This window comes from Peromyscus eremicus, chromosome 5 (genome assembly GCF_949786415.1).
Source record: "Peromyscus eremicus chromosome 5, PerEre_H2_v1, whole genome shotgun sequence".
NCBI lineage: Eukaryota > Metazoa > Chordata > Mammalia > Rodentia > Cricetidae > Peromyscus > Peromyscus eremicus.
In genome coordinates, this window is record NC_081420.1 from 5511067 (window position 1) to 5531058 (window position 19992).

General features: G+C 42.3%; 1 protein-coding gene across 10 annotated transcripts; it reads left to right on the plus strand.

The window, feature by feature from the left end:
• Nucleotides 1-3107: 3107 nt before the first annotated feature.
• Nucleotides 3108-14392, plus strand: Hnrnpk (heterogeneous nuclear ribonucleoprotein K). 10 transcript variants are annotated; one of them, XM_059262797.1, is made up of 16 exons: nt 3109-3248; nt 5105-5189; nt 5517-5614; nt 6291-6347; nt 7716-7759; nt 8615-8687; nt 9305-9376; nt 9876-9989; nt 10257-10385; nt 10661-10965; nt 11061-11115; nt 11228-11311; nt 11754-11769; nt 11848-11930; nt 12240-12409; nt 13143-14392. In XM_059262797.1, exons 2-16 carry the CDS (start codon nt 5132-5134, stop codon nt 13174-13176), a joined length of 1392 nt encoding a protein of 463 aa, XP_059118780.1. In that variant the 5' UTR covers nt 3109-3248; nt 5105-5131; the 3' UTR covers nt 13177-14392. The 10 variants fall into 10 exon arrangements, with proteins under 10 accessions (XP_059118788.1, XP_059118780.1, XP_059118779.1 ...); XM_059262796.1 differs by having other exon boundaries at nt 3109-3244; XM_059262802.1 differs by having other exon boundaries at nt 3109-3244; nt 11863-11930.
• Nucleotides 14393-19992: the final 5600 nt, after the last annotated feature.

Consider the following 19992-nt stretch of genomic DNA (forward strand, 5'->3'; position numbering starts at 1 on the left):
TGGTGGTGGTTGGGGGGGGGGGGTGGTTGTTTTTCTTTTATTCTTTCTTTTTCCATTTATTTTTTTATTTTTGGTTTTTTGAGACAGGGTTTCTCTGTGTTGTCCTGGCTGACCTGGTACTCTCTTTGTAGACCAAGTTGTCCTCGAACTCACAGAGATCCGCCTGCCTCTGCCTCCCAAGTGCTGGGACTAAAGGTGTGAGCCATCACACCCAGCTCCGAAGAGGTTTTTAGGGACCATTTAGTGACATGAAAATAGTTCATGTTTTCTTAGTATAATAGCCATATATAAAATTACAGAACTTAACTTTTATGGTAAGAAAGTATTTTCATTAACCTTTGTGCCTGATAAATTTGGCTGTTTGTACAAATCTCCATTCTAAATCCCAACTACTAAGAATGAAACAGAAGAGAACAAAGTAGAAAAGTTCTATTACTTGTCACTAAGGTTTAGGCATCTGGCTCAATGATTAATTTTCAATCAGCCTCAAAATTTTTTTTTAGTGGAAAAGTACCATCCCTAGATAGTGTATTTGACATCCAACCAATAGTTGAGATTCTAAAGCACTGACAAAAGATTTATATCCATTATATACATATTATTTTCATCTAAAAAATTAAAGTTTTAGATGGCTCAGCAGATAAAGGTACCTGCCACTAAGAGTAATGACTGAATTCAATGACTGAGTTCAATAGTCCCACATGGTAGAAGAGAGATCCAACTCCACAAGGCTGCCCTCTGATTTCCACTTGTATGACATGTGTGCATGCGCGCTCTCTCTCTCTCTCTCTCTCTCTCTCTCTCTCACACACACACACACACACACACATACACACACACGATGTAATAAAATTTTAAGTCCATTGTAACTTGTTAAAGACTTCAAGGTCACTTCTGAATTTTGAGAAGGCACTCAAAAAAAAAAAAAAATCAGGGATGAAAAAACAGGAGTTGTTTGTGTACCCTCCAAAACCAGAAAAGTGAGAGAAAATTCCATTTAGGAGTCTGCAACCCAGCTGTTATATGGCCGTTGATATGGTTCTTATCCTCAATATTTTTTAAAGTTTTTGCATTGTGTGTGTGTGTCACACAAACACACACATGCATGTGGAGGTTAGAGGTTGACTTGAGAGTCAGTTCCCTCCATCCACCATATTGATTCTGGGGATGGAATTTACAACAAGCTTGCCCTTGCCATCAAACACCTTTAACCACAGCTACGCCCCCTTAAGTTTTGAGTTTGTTTTTTTCTTAGAGTTTAACTATATGGCCCTTTGGATGACTTTGAACTCACAAATCCACCCTTTTCTGCCTCCCAAGTGCTAGGGTTAAAGGCATGAACAACCACACTCATAAAACAAAGATAACCGCCGGGCGGTGGTGGCGCACGCCTTTAATCCCAGCAGAGGCAGAGGCAGGCAGATCTTTGTGAGTTCGAGGCCAGCCTGGTCTACAGAGCGAGATCTAGGAAAGGCACAAAACTACACAGAGAAACACTGTCTCAAAAAAAACAAAGATAACCACAACTTTTTCAAAGAACTGTGATAAGCATTAAATTGCCAGCACAAACTCTGGCATACAATACAGAATGCCGGATTTGGTACCTATAGTATTTTAACTATTATTCCAACTAGCTACTTACTGTACAGTTCCAATTATACTAAATCCCACAGTCAAGTAATACTGGTTCCAACCGACACTAAATCATTAGACTATACAATCTAACCATTAACTCCTGGTATACCCGGGAGCCACTAAATGAAGCAAACTGGCACAGGCCTTGTTGTGCCACCCAAATCCAGGACCTCCACAGTCTAAGTGCTATGCCACTGAGCAGAGGTTTTGATAATGAATTGAAAACTTCTAACTTCAAATAGAAAATGAAGGATGGAGAAGAGACAAACTTTTAGTTACTCAAAGAGAAAACCTAAAAAAAGAGAAGAAACCAAATGGGTGTAGCTGAGGGCATTAACAATCCCATAATGGAGTCTAGGGAAAATAACTTTTCATTAGAGTCTAGTCAAGATAGTTCCAGTATAGTTTCCTTTAGATTCCCACTCATCACTACTTACAAAGCCAAAAAAAAAAAGTTAACTTTTGCTGGGGTGTGGTGATACCCGCCTTTAATCCCCAACTCTTGGGAACTGGAGGTAGAGGGAGGCGGTTGTGAGGTACATAGTGAGATCCTGTCTCAAAAAACCAAAAAAAAAAAAAAAAAAAAAAAAAATTGGGCCAGGCATGGTGGCATACACCTTTAATCTCTGCATATGAGAAGCAGGGGCAGGTGGATTATCTGTGAGTTCAAGGCCGGCCTCATCTACATAGTCAATTCCACCGCAGCTAGGGCTATACAGACGGTCTCAAAACCATTCTCACATCCACCCTCACTTCGTGCTTCATCAAATCCTCAATTCCCAGTTTTCTTCTGTCAAGTAAGTAAAAGATAACGCAACTACCATACGATGGAGCTACTTAAAGCCTCCCTCATCAGAGACCACCTCCACAGACCACAGCCTGACAGAGTTTCTGCAAGAGTTGGGGGCAGTAGGTGAGACGCTGAAGGTGAGGAAGTCGGACTACCCAGCGGGCCCTTCCCCGGCGGGGTCAGCCACGCTGCCTGCGGGCTTCCTGGAGCTCTCTCAGGATCCATTACGGCGCCGTGAAGGCCTGCCAGGCCGGCGCGCCGCGGGGCTGAGGCGTCGAGGGGCGCCGAGGGGCGCCGCTCCCGCCCGGGCCGCCGCGTCCTCCCGCCCTCCGCCCGGCGGGCCGAAAGCGCAGCGGGTTTCCCGGGCCCAGCCGAGGGGCCGCAGACCCCGCAGCGCTGGGAGCGGGCGAGACGCGGCGGGCAGCTGTGGACCCCCGGCCGAGCACCGACCTGGCCGTGCCGCCTCGTCCAGGGCCGCGGCCGGGCGCCGCCTAAGCGTCCTTCACGGTTCCCGGGGCTTCCTTTTCCTCCCTTCACTTCTCACCGCCCAATTTGGCGCGCACCGGCCTCCCTCCTCCAATCCCACAAACCCGCCTCGGGGCTCGAAAACACCCCTGTGCCGCCCCCTCCCGGCACACGAGAACAGCCACTTCAAATCTCGCGAGAGGAGTGGCCCTCTTCCCCTCCCCCTCACTCCAGAGTGCGCGAACGAGAAAGGAGGAGGGCGCTCCGGGCGACAGCGCTGCAGACGCCATTATCCTCTGTTTCTCCGCTGCACGGACGTCGCCGTCGTGCTCGCCTCTCTCTCGGTTGCGGCCTGTAGGTATGGGGCGGCGGGGCCTCGGGGGCGGCGGGGCCGGGGAGCGGGCTGGCGTCCCGGGATGGCGGCTCGGGCTGTCCCCAAGCCCGGGCTTTCTCAGGCCCGCGGCCTTGCAGCCCAAAGGGAGTCGCCGGCGGAAGGCGGGGTTCTCGGCGCCGTCATTGACGCGGCCTCGGGCCAATCGCCGCGCCCTCGCACCACCGCCGAAGCCTGGGCAGCCAATGGGGCGCGACGCCGAGGCGGGAGGGGGTTGGCCCTCGTTCTCTATCTAGCTGTGACCGACCGTCGGAGGCGGCGCGGCCGGGAGGCAACGGCGGACTCGCGCGGTGAGCGGGGCCGGGCGAGCCGCGCGCGTGTGGGAGCGGGGCCGGAACCCCGGGGCTCGGCGGCCGGGAGGGGCTCGGGCCGGCCGGCGCCCGTCCGCCCGCCCGCCGGCCCGGGAGCGGGGCCCGGCCTCCCCTCCCCCACCGCCGCCATTTCCCCGAGCGTGCCTCTGCAGTTGGCGTGCGGGCGCTCGAGGCTCCGGGGGCGCGTGAGGGGAGGCCTGCCCAGGGCCGAGCCGGAGCGCGGGTGGGGGCCGCGGGCGCCCGGGGTGGGAGGAGCGCGGGCCGGGCGGCGGGCCGCGGCGCCTCCGCCGCCCCCTTTGTCCCTCCGCGGCGTGGGCCCCCGGGCAGGCCGATGGCACGGCCGCGGAGGCGGCTTTGTCTCGGGCGGTGGGGGAGGTGCGGGGGACGGGCCCGCGGGCCCGCGTGCTGGGTGGGGGAGGGGGTCTCGCGCGGCTCCGCCTAGTCGCACGTAGTCGCCATTACGCGGGCCGCCATTTCCTGTCGGATCCGGGTGAGGAGAGGCGCGGCGCCGCTCGGCGACGGGCTGAGCTCCGGAGGGCCGGGCCGTGGGCAGGAGGGCGGTGTGCGAGCTTCGGCTCGGCGGGTCCCGCTGGTGCTAGCGGGTTTCGGGGACGGCGGCTGCAGGGCGCGGGCTGTCTTCAACGCCCGAGGCTATTGGCCATCGCGGCTGGAGACGGAGTGGCGAGGCTCAAGCCGCCCTTTCGGTGACACCACCGGCCAGCGTTTTGGAATAGGAGGCGGCTTAAATGTGATGCCTTGACTTTCGGCACTTGTGCTGTGACCGCGGTACGGCCTCAAGTTACGTCGCTTTGGTAGCAGGCTTTGAGCGTTGTGTTAGAGGTGGAATTGTTGAATTGTAGCCTTTTTAGCACCATTTAAAATTATAACGATGGTGTTGGTGGTTAAAGGCTCCGCTAGCTTTGCTGGATAGTGGCAGTAGTTTGAGTCTGATCCTTAGATTTCTCCCTGTGGACGCTGAAAGCAGCTTTGTATTTGCCATATTCGTAAACCTGGCAGATTTCATTGAATGGTGTCGTCAACCAAAAAAGAAAATCCAGTCACTACTAGTCTTAGAGTAATAGTTGTCTAATTTTGTGATAAGGTGCGGTCTTTTCAAGAATTAGTTTTGTGAGCAAAATTTTGGTCGGCTGGCTTTGCAGTTGTAATGAAATGAAGTTGGTTGAGGACGGGTAACTGATTGCTTTGCGGGAAAACGGGCTTCTCTTAATGATGGTGGAGGTAGTCTCAGTCTAAAAGCAATCCACCTGGTTTTCCCGCTTCCTCGAATGAGACCTGCGACCCCAATATTAATTAGTATTAAGTAATGAAAGGCAAAACTGATTTCTGTTGGTTTTTATAGACTACTGTAGCCCTAGGGTGTCAGTTCTGCTCTTCAAGGCTGTGTGTCTGTGTTCTGGAAGCAGAATCCCTTTTAAAGATTTTAAGCAAGATAGTGTTTGCTTTCCCATAAGCCAAGTGAACTAGCTTCTTCATTTTTTTTTTTTTTTACAGATTGGTGTATCCATTTAATTCAAGAAAATGGAGACCGAGCAGCCAGAAGAAACCTTCCCCAACACCGAAACCAATGGTGAATTTGGTGAGAAGATATTTTAATTATAAGCAATTATACATACATGTGTTAATTTCAGTATCATGGTAGTTTGTATGTGCTGTGGTTACCTCGTACATAATTATAATTCCATAGTCTGGAGATTCTGTTACTTCTTGGTTTTTATGAATAGGAAGTAACCTTGTCTTCACAGTAAAAATTGTTTTCACCCAAATTTTTAATCCTTTGAAGTGTTTATAATAATGATCTTTGATGTTACAAAGGGGAAAGACCGAGAAAATAGCAGAGATTTTAAAATATAAACTACCCTTTCTTGCGGATATTTCTAATTTAAAATGTAAATTTAATTTCTAGGTAAACGCCCTGCAGAAGATATGGAAGAGGAGCAAGCCTTTAAAAGATCTAGAAATACTGATGAGATGGTTGAACTGCGCATTTTGCTTCAGAGCAAGGTATAAATACACATTTTGTCCTCTTAAATTTAAATATTTCACTTTAAGCCCTGATTTGGCTCCCTGGAAAGCTTTGAGAGCTTTTATTATTAAAGTTTTGTAGATTTGTTTTGAAACAGGATCTTATATAGGTGAGGCTGGCCTTGGAACACTTGATCATCTGCCTTTTTGAGTACAGGGATTACAGATGTGTATTTTCCCATTTAGTTGGTTTGGTTCATTATAAAGACTTCTGAACTCTGGGTGGTGCTGGAGTTTGGAAGGTATGAAACCCTATTACCAGGGTCCACCAAAGATGGAATGAGCGGGACTCTAGGCATTGAATTTTTAGATATTGGTTAGTTTTGTTTCCCTGGGGAACTAGTTTATTTAGGTTTACCTTATAACTTTGTTCAAGTCACAATAAAAGTATTTGCTGCGCAGATTGTACTCGGTTTTATTTGTAAAGTAATCTATACTTTCTAGGAATTTTACACTCATGTCTGATGTTGTAAATATTCCAACAAGCTATTGTAAAATTATTTATACTCAGGAAGTAGAATCTTTGTTTCCACTCATTCTGAAGTAGATTTGTTGTTAAAGTTTAAAAGATACTGGTGTAAATGTTAATCTTATGGAAATGCAAAGTGAAGTGTTTTTTTTTTTTTGTTTTGTTTTGTTTTTTTGTCTGTTCCAGAATGCTGGGGCAGTGATTGGAAAAGGAGGCAAGAATATTAAGGCTCTCCGTACAGACGTAAGTATTAAAGTACTAAACAAGCAAATTCGTTGTATGTTTCTAGAATTTTAAAGGTTCACATCTTAGAAATCACTGAATGCAGCTACAAACCATTTGTAATAATTAATGGTTATATAGATGATTCCTGCTTTTTTTTAAACCCTGATTAAGGTGGAACGTAAATAATCTTCATTTTCTGATAAGGCCCTTCAAATTAATTCACTTCAAATAAAATAAAACATCTTAATTAGAAATAGAGACTAAGTGTAATAAAAACTCTTAATTGCATCATTCCTCTTGTATGTGTGAGAGGGAACCGGGTATTACTGAAAGCCGTTGAAGATGGCTTATAAAAACCAACTTATTTTCTTCTTTAAAAAAAAAAAATAGTTCATCTGTTCCACAGCTTGCAACATGGAGCTAATGTTAAATGATTTTTAAACATGGATAACAAATAGATTAATCTTGGCAATCGAAACTATGCCTGGAATTTGAGTCTTCGTAATTTATAGTGGGTTGACTCTTGTGATTAGACACATTGTTGGCAGCACCAGAAGTGTGTGTGTGTGTATTTCTAGAACTTGACTACACCAAAATTTCTTAATGTTTATCTTGGTAAAATTAAGGCGAATAACTTTGTTGAGTACCTAACAGTATTTCATTTCTCTCTCGGTAACAGATCTTTGTGTTTCTCTTGATTGCTATAAACTTTAAATTTTGTTTTAATTTTTATAAGCCTGCTTATGAGATATAGGAATATGTTTTACACCTCATGAAACCGAAACAGTCTTACTAGTTGGGGGTTTGGTGTGGGAGTTTTTGTTTTGTCTTTGAACCTCTTTTTCCTCTTAATCCAGATGTTCTGTATAATTATCTGGGTTATTTCCCCATTTTCCTCAAGAATTTCAGTAAACTTTTGAGTCATGACAGGTTTTGTGTCTACCCTCACGAGCCAGCCTGCTACTGAAACATTTAAAAAAAACAAAAAAAAAAAAAACTAGAACCATCATTTAAGGTCCTTAAATGTTAAGCCACAGTCAGATATAGAGAAGTCCATTATTGTGTTAGTCTTCAGAACAACTTAAGCTTGTTTCATTAATTGAGAGTATGAGTATAGTTTGTATTAAATTAAAATTTATTGCTTTTCCCCCTTTTCCCTCTCCTTGTTTTTTTGGCCATATATCTCCGTTGCCCATGTACTGGATCGACTTACCCCTGCGTTGCCCACCATGACGTTGGCCCATCCGCCCCTGAACGCCCATGTGAAAACCCTGGTTGGCTATGCCCAAAAATGTGCTCGTTGCCAAACGGGTACAATACTTGACAACTTCTGATTGAATGCCCATGCCCAATGCCAACATCCACGAACGCCAATGACCAATGCAGTACAATGCCAGTGTTTCAGTCCCAGACAGCAGTGGCCCCGAGCGGTATGTCCCAACAGTTTATGCCTCACTGCCTGATTAGAAAGAGAGAAATGTATTTTATTACCTGCCTTTTATATAATTAAATAGTATCCCCTTTAGACCGGTGTATTGTTTTTCAAGTTTCTGTCTTATTTTCCCCATTAAGTCCTTTTGTCACTGAACTTTGACCGTGAGTTGCCCACCCAAACGATCCACTAATTTTATTTCAATGGAAGGAGCACAGCTTCAAGTGTTGCATATTTGCTGCATTGTAAATCAAACTGTTACCCAAATAGTCTCTCGCTCTGTCTTTGTGGCCCACCTTGCTTCCCAAACATTGTCTGTTCATAATTTTTTCTGATGAAACGCTAACTGGTTCACTTTTCCTTCACTTCTCATTTGTATTGTCTTTGTTTTGTCTTGCATTTGTATTTGTTTTCTTGCAGAGCCCATTAGTAGTCTAATTTCTAACTGGTATCCATAACCTTACTCCAGATACAGTGTTCACCACTTGCATAGTCCACTTTACCCAAGAGAAGGTGTGCCAGTATTACCAATGTAACAGCGAGGGTGTCCTTAACTTGGTGGCGGGGAACATGAGAATTCAACTCTGCTTCAATTCTGGTCGATTATTGCCACTTAATCTGAGCCCTTCCAGCAGCCCATTCTCTTTCTCTCTCTCTCAAAGTCTTCTAATAATGTTATGTCTGTATTGGGCATAAAAATAAAATGCATGTGTGAGATTCATAAATAGGCTACTTTAAATGGGGACTATTAAGTAATTGTGATGTTACTTCTCTAAAAGTTTATGACTGCTGATGACAAAACTCACTTTTCTTTTCCACTTTTTTGTATTATGTGATATTTGATATTTGGCAGCATACTGAGTATCAGTGCTGATATTGAAACGATTGGAGAAATTCTGAAGAAAATCATCCCTACCTTGGAAGAGGTAAGTTTTTTCTTTTTTCTTTTTTTCAATAAAATTTGGCAAGATGAGGGTTGATGTTTTAACTTTTATTGGGGTATACTGGGAGAGGGAAGAGAAATATGACAGTTTTGTAGCAGCAAAATCTTCACAGTATATATAGCATTCTGTATTAGTCTTTAAAATTCAGGCTGGCCACTCCTGGAGTAGTAACTATCTGGTCATATATCATGATATAGCATGTATTTATTTTAAAGTTTTAGAGTCTTGTCTCTTTAAATAACAATGTTGAGATGTAATGGGCAGATTAGATATAGTTAGTGCAGGTTAAAGTTCTTTTTTTTTTTTTTAAGTGACAAGAAAAGGTTTGTTCAGTTCCAGGTTTACAGTCCATCTTAAGTCAGGAACGTGTCCTAGGGCTTCTAGACAGGAGGCAGCGGACCTATGGCTGCTGGAGTCTATGTAAACATTTATTTACTGGGTGGAACAAGGGTTTTATGTTGGATTTTAGTGTTAAATAAGCTGTTTTCTGGATTAATAATAGATTTTAAAAGTATGCTGTAGTAGCTTTACCAATATATGCGACAATAGCCTGATCACGCTAGACACTTAACCTATTATTCTTATTTTTCTACTTTCAGGGCCTGCAGTTGCCATCACCCACTGCAACCAGCCAGCTCCCGCTCGAATCTGATGCTGTGGAATGCTTAAATGTATGTCATAGTGCCATTGAACCCCACTGAAGTATGGAGCCTGGCCCATAGGATCGATTTATTTTTAACATAGTGTGCTTTTCCCATCTCTATAGAAAAAGGCTTAAAAATATGAGATATGAATGGTCTTACAACTCACTGTTGACCCTGCTCCATGCTGCAGTGGGAATTAACTACATTTGCAAAGTGCTTTGCAGTCATTTTTATTATGGTGTTATTTGAATGTTAATAATTTTGTGGTAACAGCGACATGCTAAATGGCTGCAGTGTGGGTATGGTGTTGCAGGACCTGAAAATAAAATAGTTTTTTAAGGTGGTGCAGATTGTCCTTTTTGGGCCTGGCTATTGAGGATAATAAGCACATAACTGGTAAAGTTATTGAGATATAAATTCAGGTTGCTTACTGCAACAGTGCATTATGGTGTGCTTAAACATAAGCTGATAGTGTGTTGGGAAGATACTTATAAGAGAGTAAAATTGTGTATTTCCCCCTCCACAGTACCAGCACTATAAAGGAAGTGACTTTGACTGCGAGTTGAGACTATTGATTCATCAAAGTCTGGCAGGAGGAATTATTGGTGTCAAAGGTGCTAAAATTAAAGAACTTCGAGAAGTAAGACTGTTTTGTTCCTTGCTGGATTTAATTTTCTATCCAGGGTTGGTTCTGTGGGCTATTCCCTAAGATAAATAACCCCATCACTAGTTGGCTCTTAGAGTAACAAAACTAAGTTGTTCTGTTAACCATTTCTGGCACTGTTTAGTTGACCACATTTTTTTCTATTGGGAGTAATTGGGTTCCTGTCTGAACTAGGGAGCCTATGAATTTTATTTAATGTGTTAACTTGCTCTAATGAATTTTCTTTTTGTAAATGTGTTATAGAACACTCAGACAACAATCAAGCTTTTCCAGGAATGCTGCCCTCACTCCACTGACAGAGTTGTTCTTATTGGAGGAAAACCTGATAGGGTTGTAGAGTGCATCAAGATCATCCTTGACCTTATATCTGAGGTATCTTTGGGGTTTTGTTTTGTTTAGCATTCATTGTCATCAAACAGAAATGTGGCAGTATTTATTTTTGAAATTTCCCTGGGAGTTACATGTTGCCTGCTTTTTTGAGACATACCTAGACGTGATAATAGCTCTTTAGTATTGTTAAAGTCCTTTTCATCATTGCCTTTTCCTGTCGCTGCCTCTGTTACCATTGAGATTAATTGATAATTGAAGTGGTTTGATAAGACCAAAGCTCTTTACTTCAGTCTTTAAAGTGCTGTGTTTGTTTTTAGTCTCCCATCAAAGGACGTGCACAACCTTATGATCCCAACTTTTATGATGAAACCTATGATTATGGTGGTTTTACAATGATGTTTGATGACCGCCGTGGACGTCCTGTCGGATTTCCTATGCGTGGAAGAGGTGGTTTTGACAGAATACCTCCTCGGGGTGGGCGTCCCCTGCCTCCTTCTAGAAGAGATTATGATGACATGAGCCCTCGTCGAGGACCTCCTCCACCACCACCTGGTCGAGGTAGCCGTGGTGGCAGCAGAGCTCGGAATCTTCCTCTTCCTCCACCACCACCACCTAGAGGCGGGTAAGTTTTTAGCCAAAAAGAGGCTTCATTTAGCAGTAGATGGGGTGGTCTTGGTGTGAGTATATAAACAATACAACACTTGTTTATGCTTGCAGAGATCTAATGGCTTATGACAGAAGAGGAAGGCCTGGAGACCGCTATGATGGCATGGTGAGAAATTTGATTTATAAGGATGTGTGTGTTTTGTAAGACCTTATAATCAGACATTTTGTGCAAGATTACACAGCCATTTAAATAGTGTGGTATTTCTGTCTGAATACAGGTTGGGTTCAGTGCTGACGAAACTTGGGACTCTGCAATTGACACATGGAGTCCATCAGAGTGGCAGATGGCTTATGAACCACAGGTTGAGTATTAATAGTGTTAATGTGATTATCAGCAATCTAACTTTCTTATTAACAGTAGTTGGTTTCATATTCCCATACACACACACACACACACACACACACACACACACACACACACATACACACATAATTTTTAGAGTTTCTTAGAATGCTGTGCACCTAAATCTCCAGTTTGCTTACTAGAATAAATTGGATGTGTATTGTTATGGGGAGGGGGCTTTTTTTTAAAAAAATAAAATAAAATAAGTGATTTTGGCCAGGTAGTGATGGTTGCGTGCCTTTAATCCCAGCACTCGGGAGGCAGAGGCAGGCTGATCTCTGAGTTCCGAGGCCAGCCTGGGCTACAGAGTGAGTTCCAGGACAGGCTCCAAAGCTACACAAAAACGTTGTCTCAAAAAACCAAATAAATAAATAAGTAATTTTGTTTTCCTTTGTTTTTAGGGTGGTTCTGGATATGGTAAGTTTCTTCTTTGTGAAATCAAACATTATTTCATACTTATTCTTACATGAACTTACTGCTCATTATTTAAATCAGATTATTCCTATGCAGGGGGTCGTGGCTCATACGGTGATCTTGGCGGACCTATTATTACTACACAAGTTACTATTCCCAAAGATGTAAGTATTTTTAATTCAGGGGGCTTTTTTATTTTTGTTATGATTGCTGCTTCTGTAAATTCGGCAAAGACTTAAAACTTATGATTATGTTTAAGAACTTGTGGGGGGGTGTTAAATCTCACATCAGATGGTGACATTAATAAAAATAGGTGGTTTTGGGTTCTTGATTAGTTGATTAAGAAAATGTTAAATTACACATTCTAATCCAAAATTTAGTTAAGGAACTCAAGACTGCTTTTCTAAATAAATTACTATATAATAACTATAAGATACTAAAGTCATTAAGCTTGTATTTAAAAATCTTTTCAGTTGGCTGGATCTATTATTGGCAAAGGTGGACAGCGGATTAAACAAATCCGTCATGAGTCTGGAGCATCGATCAAAATTGATGAGCCTTTAGAAGGATCCGAAGATCGGATCATTACTATTACAGGAACACAGGACCAGATACAGAACGCACAGTATTTGCTGCAGAACAGGTCAGTTTAAGCTTACCTTTGTGTTATCATATTATATACACACACATATATACTAAAACCTTTTTTAAAAAGCTTTTCTTCCCAATTGATTTTTCTTTTAGAAACCATGGTGTTTCCGTCACTTGGGGAATCTAACCTCTTAAACATCCTAATTAATAGCTCTGCCTTGATTTTCTTCTGTTTTCTTACTAAAAAATGAAGACACTCAATACTAATCTTGCTGGAAGAAGCCTTAACCAAGCAAACTTCTCATTTCTCTGGTGAAAACTGCTGCCAAAACCACCACTTGTAATAAATTATACAGAGCCTGTAGAAAATGTAGAAGAGTCATTGGATGTTGGCCTAGTTCTGTGTGGAAGACTAGTGATTTTGTTGTTTTTAGATAACTAAAACGACAACAAATCACAGTCTGCCATATGGCACAGGCCACCTCTACAGGACAGATAATGATGGTGCTGTAAAACGCAGCATTTCACACCTTCCTCGCATTCCTTTGTCTTTCTACCAAGTATTAACAGCTTCTAGTTTCATTTTCTTAACTCTGCACTACTACTGTCTAACATTTTCTAGAGTTTTACATTGCTTTAATTTATAGTTGCTAGTGCTCTTTAAAGTTCTTCTAATTGTAATGGACGTGTTTATCATTTAATTTAGCATTGAAATTGTCTTAATGTTGATTAAAATGTTTCGAACAAAAATTCTAATTCGTACTTTTTTTTCTTTTCTTTTATAGTGTGAAGCAGTATGCAGATGTTGAAGGATTCTAATGCAAGATATTTTTTCTTTTTTATAGTGTGAAGCAGTATTCTGGAAAGTTTTTCTAAGACTAGTGAAGAACTGAAGGAGTCCTGCATCTTTTTTTTTTATCTGCTTCTGTTTAAAAAGCCAACATTCCTCTGCTTCATAGGTGTTCTGCATTTGAGGTGTAGTGAAATCTTTGCTGTTCACCAGATGTAATGTTTTAGTTCCTTACAAACAGGGTTGGGGGGAGGGCATGCAAAAACTAACATTGAAATTTTGAAACAGCAGCAGAGTGAGTGAATTTTATTTTTTGTTCATTGTTGGTGGTTTTAAAAAAAATTCCCCCCGTGTAATTATTGTGAACACCTTGCTTTGTGGTCACTTGTAACATTGGGGGGGTGGGACAGGGAGGAAAGTATTAGTCCACATGTCCCTGGCATTTGTTCAGAGCAGTGTGCAGAATGTAATGCTCTTTTGTAAGAAACGTTTTATGATTTTTAAAATAAATTTAGTGAATCTATTTTTGGTGGTCCTTTTTTTTTTTTTTTTTTTTAATTAAGACAATTTTCAAATGGTGGTTGAATTTTTCAGCCCACCCCTAAACTAAACACTAAGTTTGATTTTTCAGCTCCTCTGTTGGATATAAGTGCACCTCTTGGATATAGGCAAAACACAGTGGCAATTTCAGTTTGGGTGATTTCTTAATGGTTGGAAAGATGTGGCTTGATTAAATTTCCATCACATATTCATGCTTATAATAAGCTTGGGATTTTGTTTGTTTTTGCAAATGTTTGCCAATACTTTTCAACAGTTTTCTGTGTTAGTTGTGGAGAACTAAGGTGGGGAGCAATATTAGAAGAGTTAACCATCTTAAGTATATGCCAGAAGCCTGATGGGCAATGAGCTTTATTAATCAGAATAACACTTGGTTATGGAAGTGGCTGATGCTGAGTAAATCTGGTTATTTTTGTTAGATAATTTCTCACCTATAGACAAACTGTCAACCTGCTAGTGTCTTGTTAGTTGAACTTTGTAAAAATATATATATACTTGTTTTTCCATTGTATGCACAATGAAAGAAAAAAGATGTACCATTTCTCTGTTGTGTGTTGAATTATGTAGGAAATGTTTGTGAACGATTCAAAACAAATGGAAAAAGTTCCTGTGGATGTTTTGTGTAGTAACTTGGCATCTGTATTGATAGTTCAAAATCCACATCTAAATAAAACTTCCATGATGTTAGTTTGATGTGTTCCCAATTTGAAAGGGGGTTGACTGATAATATGTAAAGTTTGTTGACGTGTTCCTCTTGTAAGGAAATATAGTAAGTAACCTTAAATTACATTGGGGTTTTTTGTGTGGAATGTTTTTTTTAGCACATAAGAGACAAAGTCTGGTTAAGGGCAGTCCATAGACAGTTCAGGAAGTTCTTAGAGACAATTAGATCACCTAAGAACTCAGTCATTTTGAGTAAATCAAGCCTCAAATGTGTGACTCATTGGAGACAGTGTAAAATAACTGCAGTGAGTAAAGATAACTTGGTTCCTGTGCCCGTGAGTTTGAGATAGAGTCATAGCTTAAGCTTGAAAAGGTTGGTGTAAGAATGTAAAATGGGCAGGTTTTTGTTGTAACACATGTTGAGTAGTGCTTGCCAAGGACTTTGTAGGGGTGACATGCTTATGAAGGGCATGTAGTTTCGTTAGGGAACCATTAAATGAATTCACTCTCAAAACCAGCAAGTCATAACCTGAGATTTTTTTCCAGAAGGGTAAGGCTTAGCTGTGCTGCGTCCTAGGCATGGCCGGCCTTGCCTTGGCATTTAAGTGAATTAGGGTTTAAGTTTGGAGTGAAGCAAAAAAGTAACAAATTGCTAGTACTGCCGGAGGGAAGCATCCCTTAAGACTGCTTTCACAAGGTCAGTAAAGGAACACAGTGTTCTTTCAACAACATAAATGCATCAATACATGGATGCCCCGGAGAGTGACACTGATTTGAATAAAGTTTTGGGAAGGATGGGCTTTTTACCTAGTGGTCTAAGGACTAAGAACCAGGCTAGCCCACTGTAAAGGAGTGGCTTAGTTGGTGGAGTGCTTGAGGCCTTTGGTTCTATGCCCAGTATCTCGGCAGCTGGGCAGGATTGTGCATACCTATAATCTTGGGACAGGCAGATGGATCATTGAAGGTTTGGGCCAACCAAGGGGTACATAGCAAGACTTCAAAGGAAACTCTACAATGCAATTTTCCAGGGAGCAACTGGTGCATAAGACTTAGTGAAGTTTGTATGCATGTATCTGTTTATGAGGGGATTTACATAGGGTGTGGGGGCCAGAGGGTTTTCTGACTTCACCTTCCTGGTTGTTCGTTGAATTGGCTCTCTTCCTAGCAGTTTTCAGGCTTCTGCCCTGACTTTCTATGGGGTTCTGGGAACCTTAACGCATGGTTGTACAGCAAGCACTTTCCACCAACTGAACTATTTTACTAGCCCCTCAAAAATATGATTAATAGGGTCTTTTTTAATGTGTCTACCAGAAGTTTGGAAATCAGATTTTTCCAAAAACTCAGAAATAATCCCAAATTCTATATTAGATTTATTTGTGTGGGGTGGGGTGGACATGTGTGCCATGCATGTGTGGGGGTCAGGGAACAATTTGGAAGACTCAATACCCTTGACTATGGGCGTTCCATGGATGAAACTGGTCAGAATTGGCACACCTCTACGAACCCATATCAACTTGTGTTCTTTGTTTACTTTAAGACAGGCTACCTGGCTGGCCTTCACAGTCTGGTCCTTCCTGAGCCTCCTGAATGTAGGGGGTTATAATTTTACACCACCACACCAAGGCTGGCACAGCTTCGTAGTACTAATTAGAACAAACAAAAACACCAAGGGTGCTGGTTAATTAAATCCAGGGGCCAGCCAGCACTTGTCACACAAGCCTTGCAACCTGAGGTCAATCCCCAGAACCCACAAAGTTGTCTTCTTATCTCCACTTACAGAGATCAGAGTGCCTACTCATGTCATACACAAAAGTCTTAAATTGGTATTAACAAAAATGAAATTTCAATGTCCATTTTAAAAGGTTTTAAGCGAGGGGTGGAGTGGCACGTTCCTTTAATCCTAGCACTTGGGGAGTAGAGGCAGGTGGGTGTCTTGAGTTTGAGGCCAGCCTGGTCTATAGAGGGAGTTCAGGACAGCCAGCAACACAGAAAAACCCAGTCTTGAAAAGCCAAATAAAAAGGTTTATGATGCAAATTGACAGCACAGGAGAGGCAGGAATAGGAAGGTGCTCAAGACCAGCCATGGATGCCTGAGACCCTATCAAGACAAAGCAATAAGCATAACAACTAAACCAATCTATGGAGGGACTAGTAATGGGCATGTTCCTAGGTGTGGTGGTGAATATTACTGCCTATGAGAGGGAATCCAGATTGGGTTAATTGAAGTGGGAAAACTCGCCTAAATTGGAGGTGCATCCTCTCTATGGACTAGGGTCTGAGACTGAATAAAGTGAACTAAGCATAATCATTCATTGCTCTGCTTCCTCACTGCAGATGTGAGTGGCTAGCTCAGCTCCTGTTGCCATGATAAAACTGTCTTCAAGCTGGACCAAAACAATATTTAAGTTTTTTGTCAGGTGTTTTTGTGACACCAGTAAGACAAGTAACTAACAGACTGTGTTACTCAACCCCATCCCCCTATGGGAATGAGTGTAGGTGCTTGGGGACCCCAACCTAAGTGGAGGTCAGAGGACTATTTTGAAGTCATTTCTCTCCTTTAACCTTGATTTTGATGCAAGGTCTCTTCTGCCTGCTCTCTGCTGTGTACTGCAGGTGGCCAGTCATGTGTATATACATTCTCAAGCATGTTGGGACTCCAAACTGGTCTACTTAGTAGAGCCATAAAAGTCGGCACTGTCAGTTTGCGCAAATGGATACCATTCCTCCAAGCTTAGTCATTTCCCTTTGAGAAAAAAAATCTGACCCAAGGAAAAGCTCAGACACTTAAGTTTGAGATCCAGGCCCTTGAGTACTCCCAGCCCTTTGTTCTGTAGTGTATCTGACTTGTACTATTGCTGTGTTTAAGTTTCCTTGCTACTTTATAGTGTAAAATAAAATAATAAAGCTTTTAAAATGAGGAACTTGTCTGAGTTGGGGTGGCTATATACAATATGAAATGTTAATGGTGATGACTAATTTCTTTGGATGAAGAGATATCTAGATGTGGCTCAACATAGATAATCAAAAATGTACTACACTGGGCTGGAGAGATGGCACAGCAGTTAAGAGCACTTACTGCTCTTCCAGAGGTCCTGAGTTCAATTCCCAGCAACCACATGGTGGCTCACAACCATCTATAGTGGGATCTGGTGCCCTCTTCTGGAATAAAGGTGTATAGTATATGCAGATAGAGCACTCATATACATAAAATGAATAAATCTTTTTTAAAATGTAGTACACCATATAAACAAACTTAAAGACAGAAACCATATAATCTCAATTAAAAAGGCTTTGACACAGTTCAACATGCCTTTGTGATAAAAAGTTCTGCAGATGTTAGAAATAGATGGACTGGGGATTGGGGATTTTGCTTAGTGGTAGAGTGCTTGCCTAGCAAGCGCAAGGCCCTGAGTTTGGTCCTCAGATCCAGGAAAAAAAAAAAAAAGAAAGAAAGAAATAGATGAACTGGATCATACCTCAATAGAGTATATACAACAAAACTAAGCATTTCTTCTAAAATCAAGAATGACACAAGGCTGCCCATTCTCCCTGTTTATTCAATATAGTGCTTGAAGTCTTGGCTGTGATTGAAAATAGGAAAAGAATCCATCTGTTCGGTGGTGGCGCACGCCTTTAATCCCAGCACTCGGGAGGCAGAGCCAGGCGGATCTCTGTGAGTTCGAGGCCAGCCTGGTCTACCAAGTGAGTTCCAGGAAAGGCGCAAAGCTACACAGAGAAACCCTGTCTCGAAAAACCAAAAAAAAAAAAAAAAAAAAAAAAAAAAGAAAATGGGACTCTATTTACAAGGCACTATATATGGACTTAAGAGCTGTCCCAAAGGTTAAGAGCACTGGCTGCTCTCCCACTGGACCCAGATCTGAGCCCCAGCACCCACATTGCCACTCACAATCTCCTGTAACTCCAGTTCCAAGAGCTCCAATGCCCTCTTCTGGCCTGTGTGGGCCTAAGGTACATACATAGTTACACCTACATGCATGCAGGCAAAATACTCCTGACAAAAAAATAATAAATTTTTAAAAAAGACCTTTATAAAATTTACTAGAAGAATTTTGGGGATTGGGGACTTAGCTCAGTGGCCCTGGGTTCGGTCCTCAGCTCTGAAAAAAATTTTTTGAATCTAATAAAGAGCAAAATTGCAGGATACAAAATGTAGTTTTGTTTTTTAACTCTTTGAGGGCCTGCCACCCAGCTCCCAAATAAATATACAGATTTATTCTTATGAATGCCTGGCCTTAGATTGGCTTGTTTCTAGCCAGCTTTTCTAACTTAAATTATCCTGTTTCTCTTTTACTGCATTTTACCTCTGGGCCTTTTACTTTTCTCTATTCTATATATCTTTCGTTCCTTCTTAGTCCAGGCTAGCTGTGTGGCTGGGTGACTGGCCCCTGGTGTCCTCCTCTCCTCCTTTTCTCACTCCTCGCTCACTTTCTCTAGCCTAGATTTCTCCTACTTCTCTCTTCTGCCTAGCTATTGGCCGTTCAGCTCTTTATTAGACCAATCAGGTGTTTTAGACAGGCAAAGTAACACAGCTTTACAGAATTAAACTAATGCAGCATAAAAGAATGCAACACATCTTTGCACCATTAAACAAATATTCCACAGCATAAATGAATATAACACATCTTAAACTAATATTCCACAACAACAAATCAACATCTAAAGAACAAGACAAAGTTGGACATGGTGACCCATGGGTGCCTTCAATCCCAGCACTCAGGAGACAAAGGCAGGCAGATCTATTTGAGTTCAAGGCCAGCATGGTCTACACAGTAAATTCTGGGTGATCCAAGTCTACACAGGCCTTATCTCAAAACAACATCTCAAAGAATAAAAACATCCTTTTATACTAATTCTGCATTCCCAGGCAACTTTGGATCACTTCTACATTGACCAATGTATCTATTGATAAGTCTGTTAAAACTTGGAATTTGGGGTGATATTTCATTTATTGTCTATAGTTGCTACTTTGTTCTTCTGGGTAGCCCACTAGAGATCACCACTTACAGTACATAGTCAATTGAAAGTCTTTATTCTAGCCAGCTGGGACCACACCCAGGTATTCAGGGACTTGGGTGTGGTCCTGAGGGTCCAGATCACCAGTTTTGTTTTGTTTGTTTTCCAGACAGGGGTTCTGTGTGTAGTTTTTGGTGCCTGTCCTGGAAGATCGTCAATCTTTTTTTTTTTGGTTTTTTTTTTTTTTTTTTTTTTTGGTTTTTCTCTGTGTAGCTTTGTGCCTTTCCTGGAACTCACTTGGTAGCCCAGGCTGGCCTTGAACTCACAGAGATCCGCCTGCCTCTGCCTCCCGTGTGCTGGGATTAAAGGCGTGCGCCACCAAGGCCGGCGATCATCAGTCTTTTAAAGGCAGGAACCACCACGTCCTGCCACCTCGCTCAGCCCCTGTAGGGAAGTTTTCAAGAAGTAGGCAGTTTTTGTTTTTTGTTTTTTTTTAATTTTTATTTTGCAATACAATTAAGTTCTACATACAGGCACAGATTCCCTTGTTCTCCCCCCTCCCGCCCCCCTCACCTTCCCCCCAGCCCGCCCCCCATTCCAAACTCCTCCAGGGCAGTTTTAACAAAATCGGAGAAAAGCAGTTAGCTGGA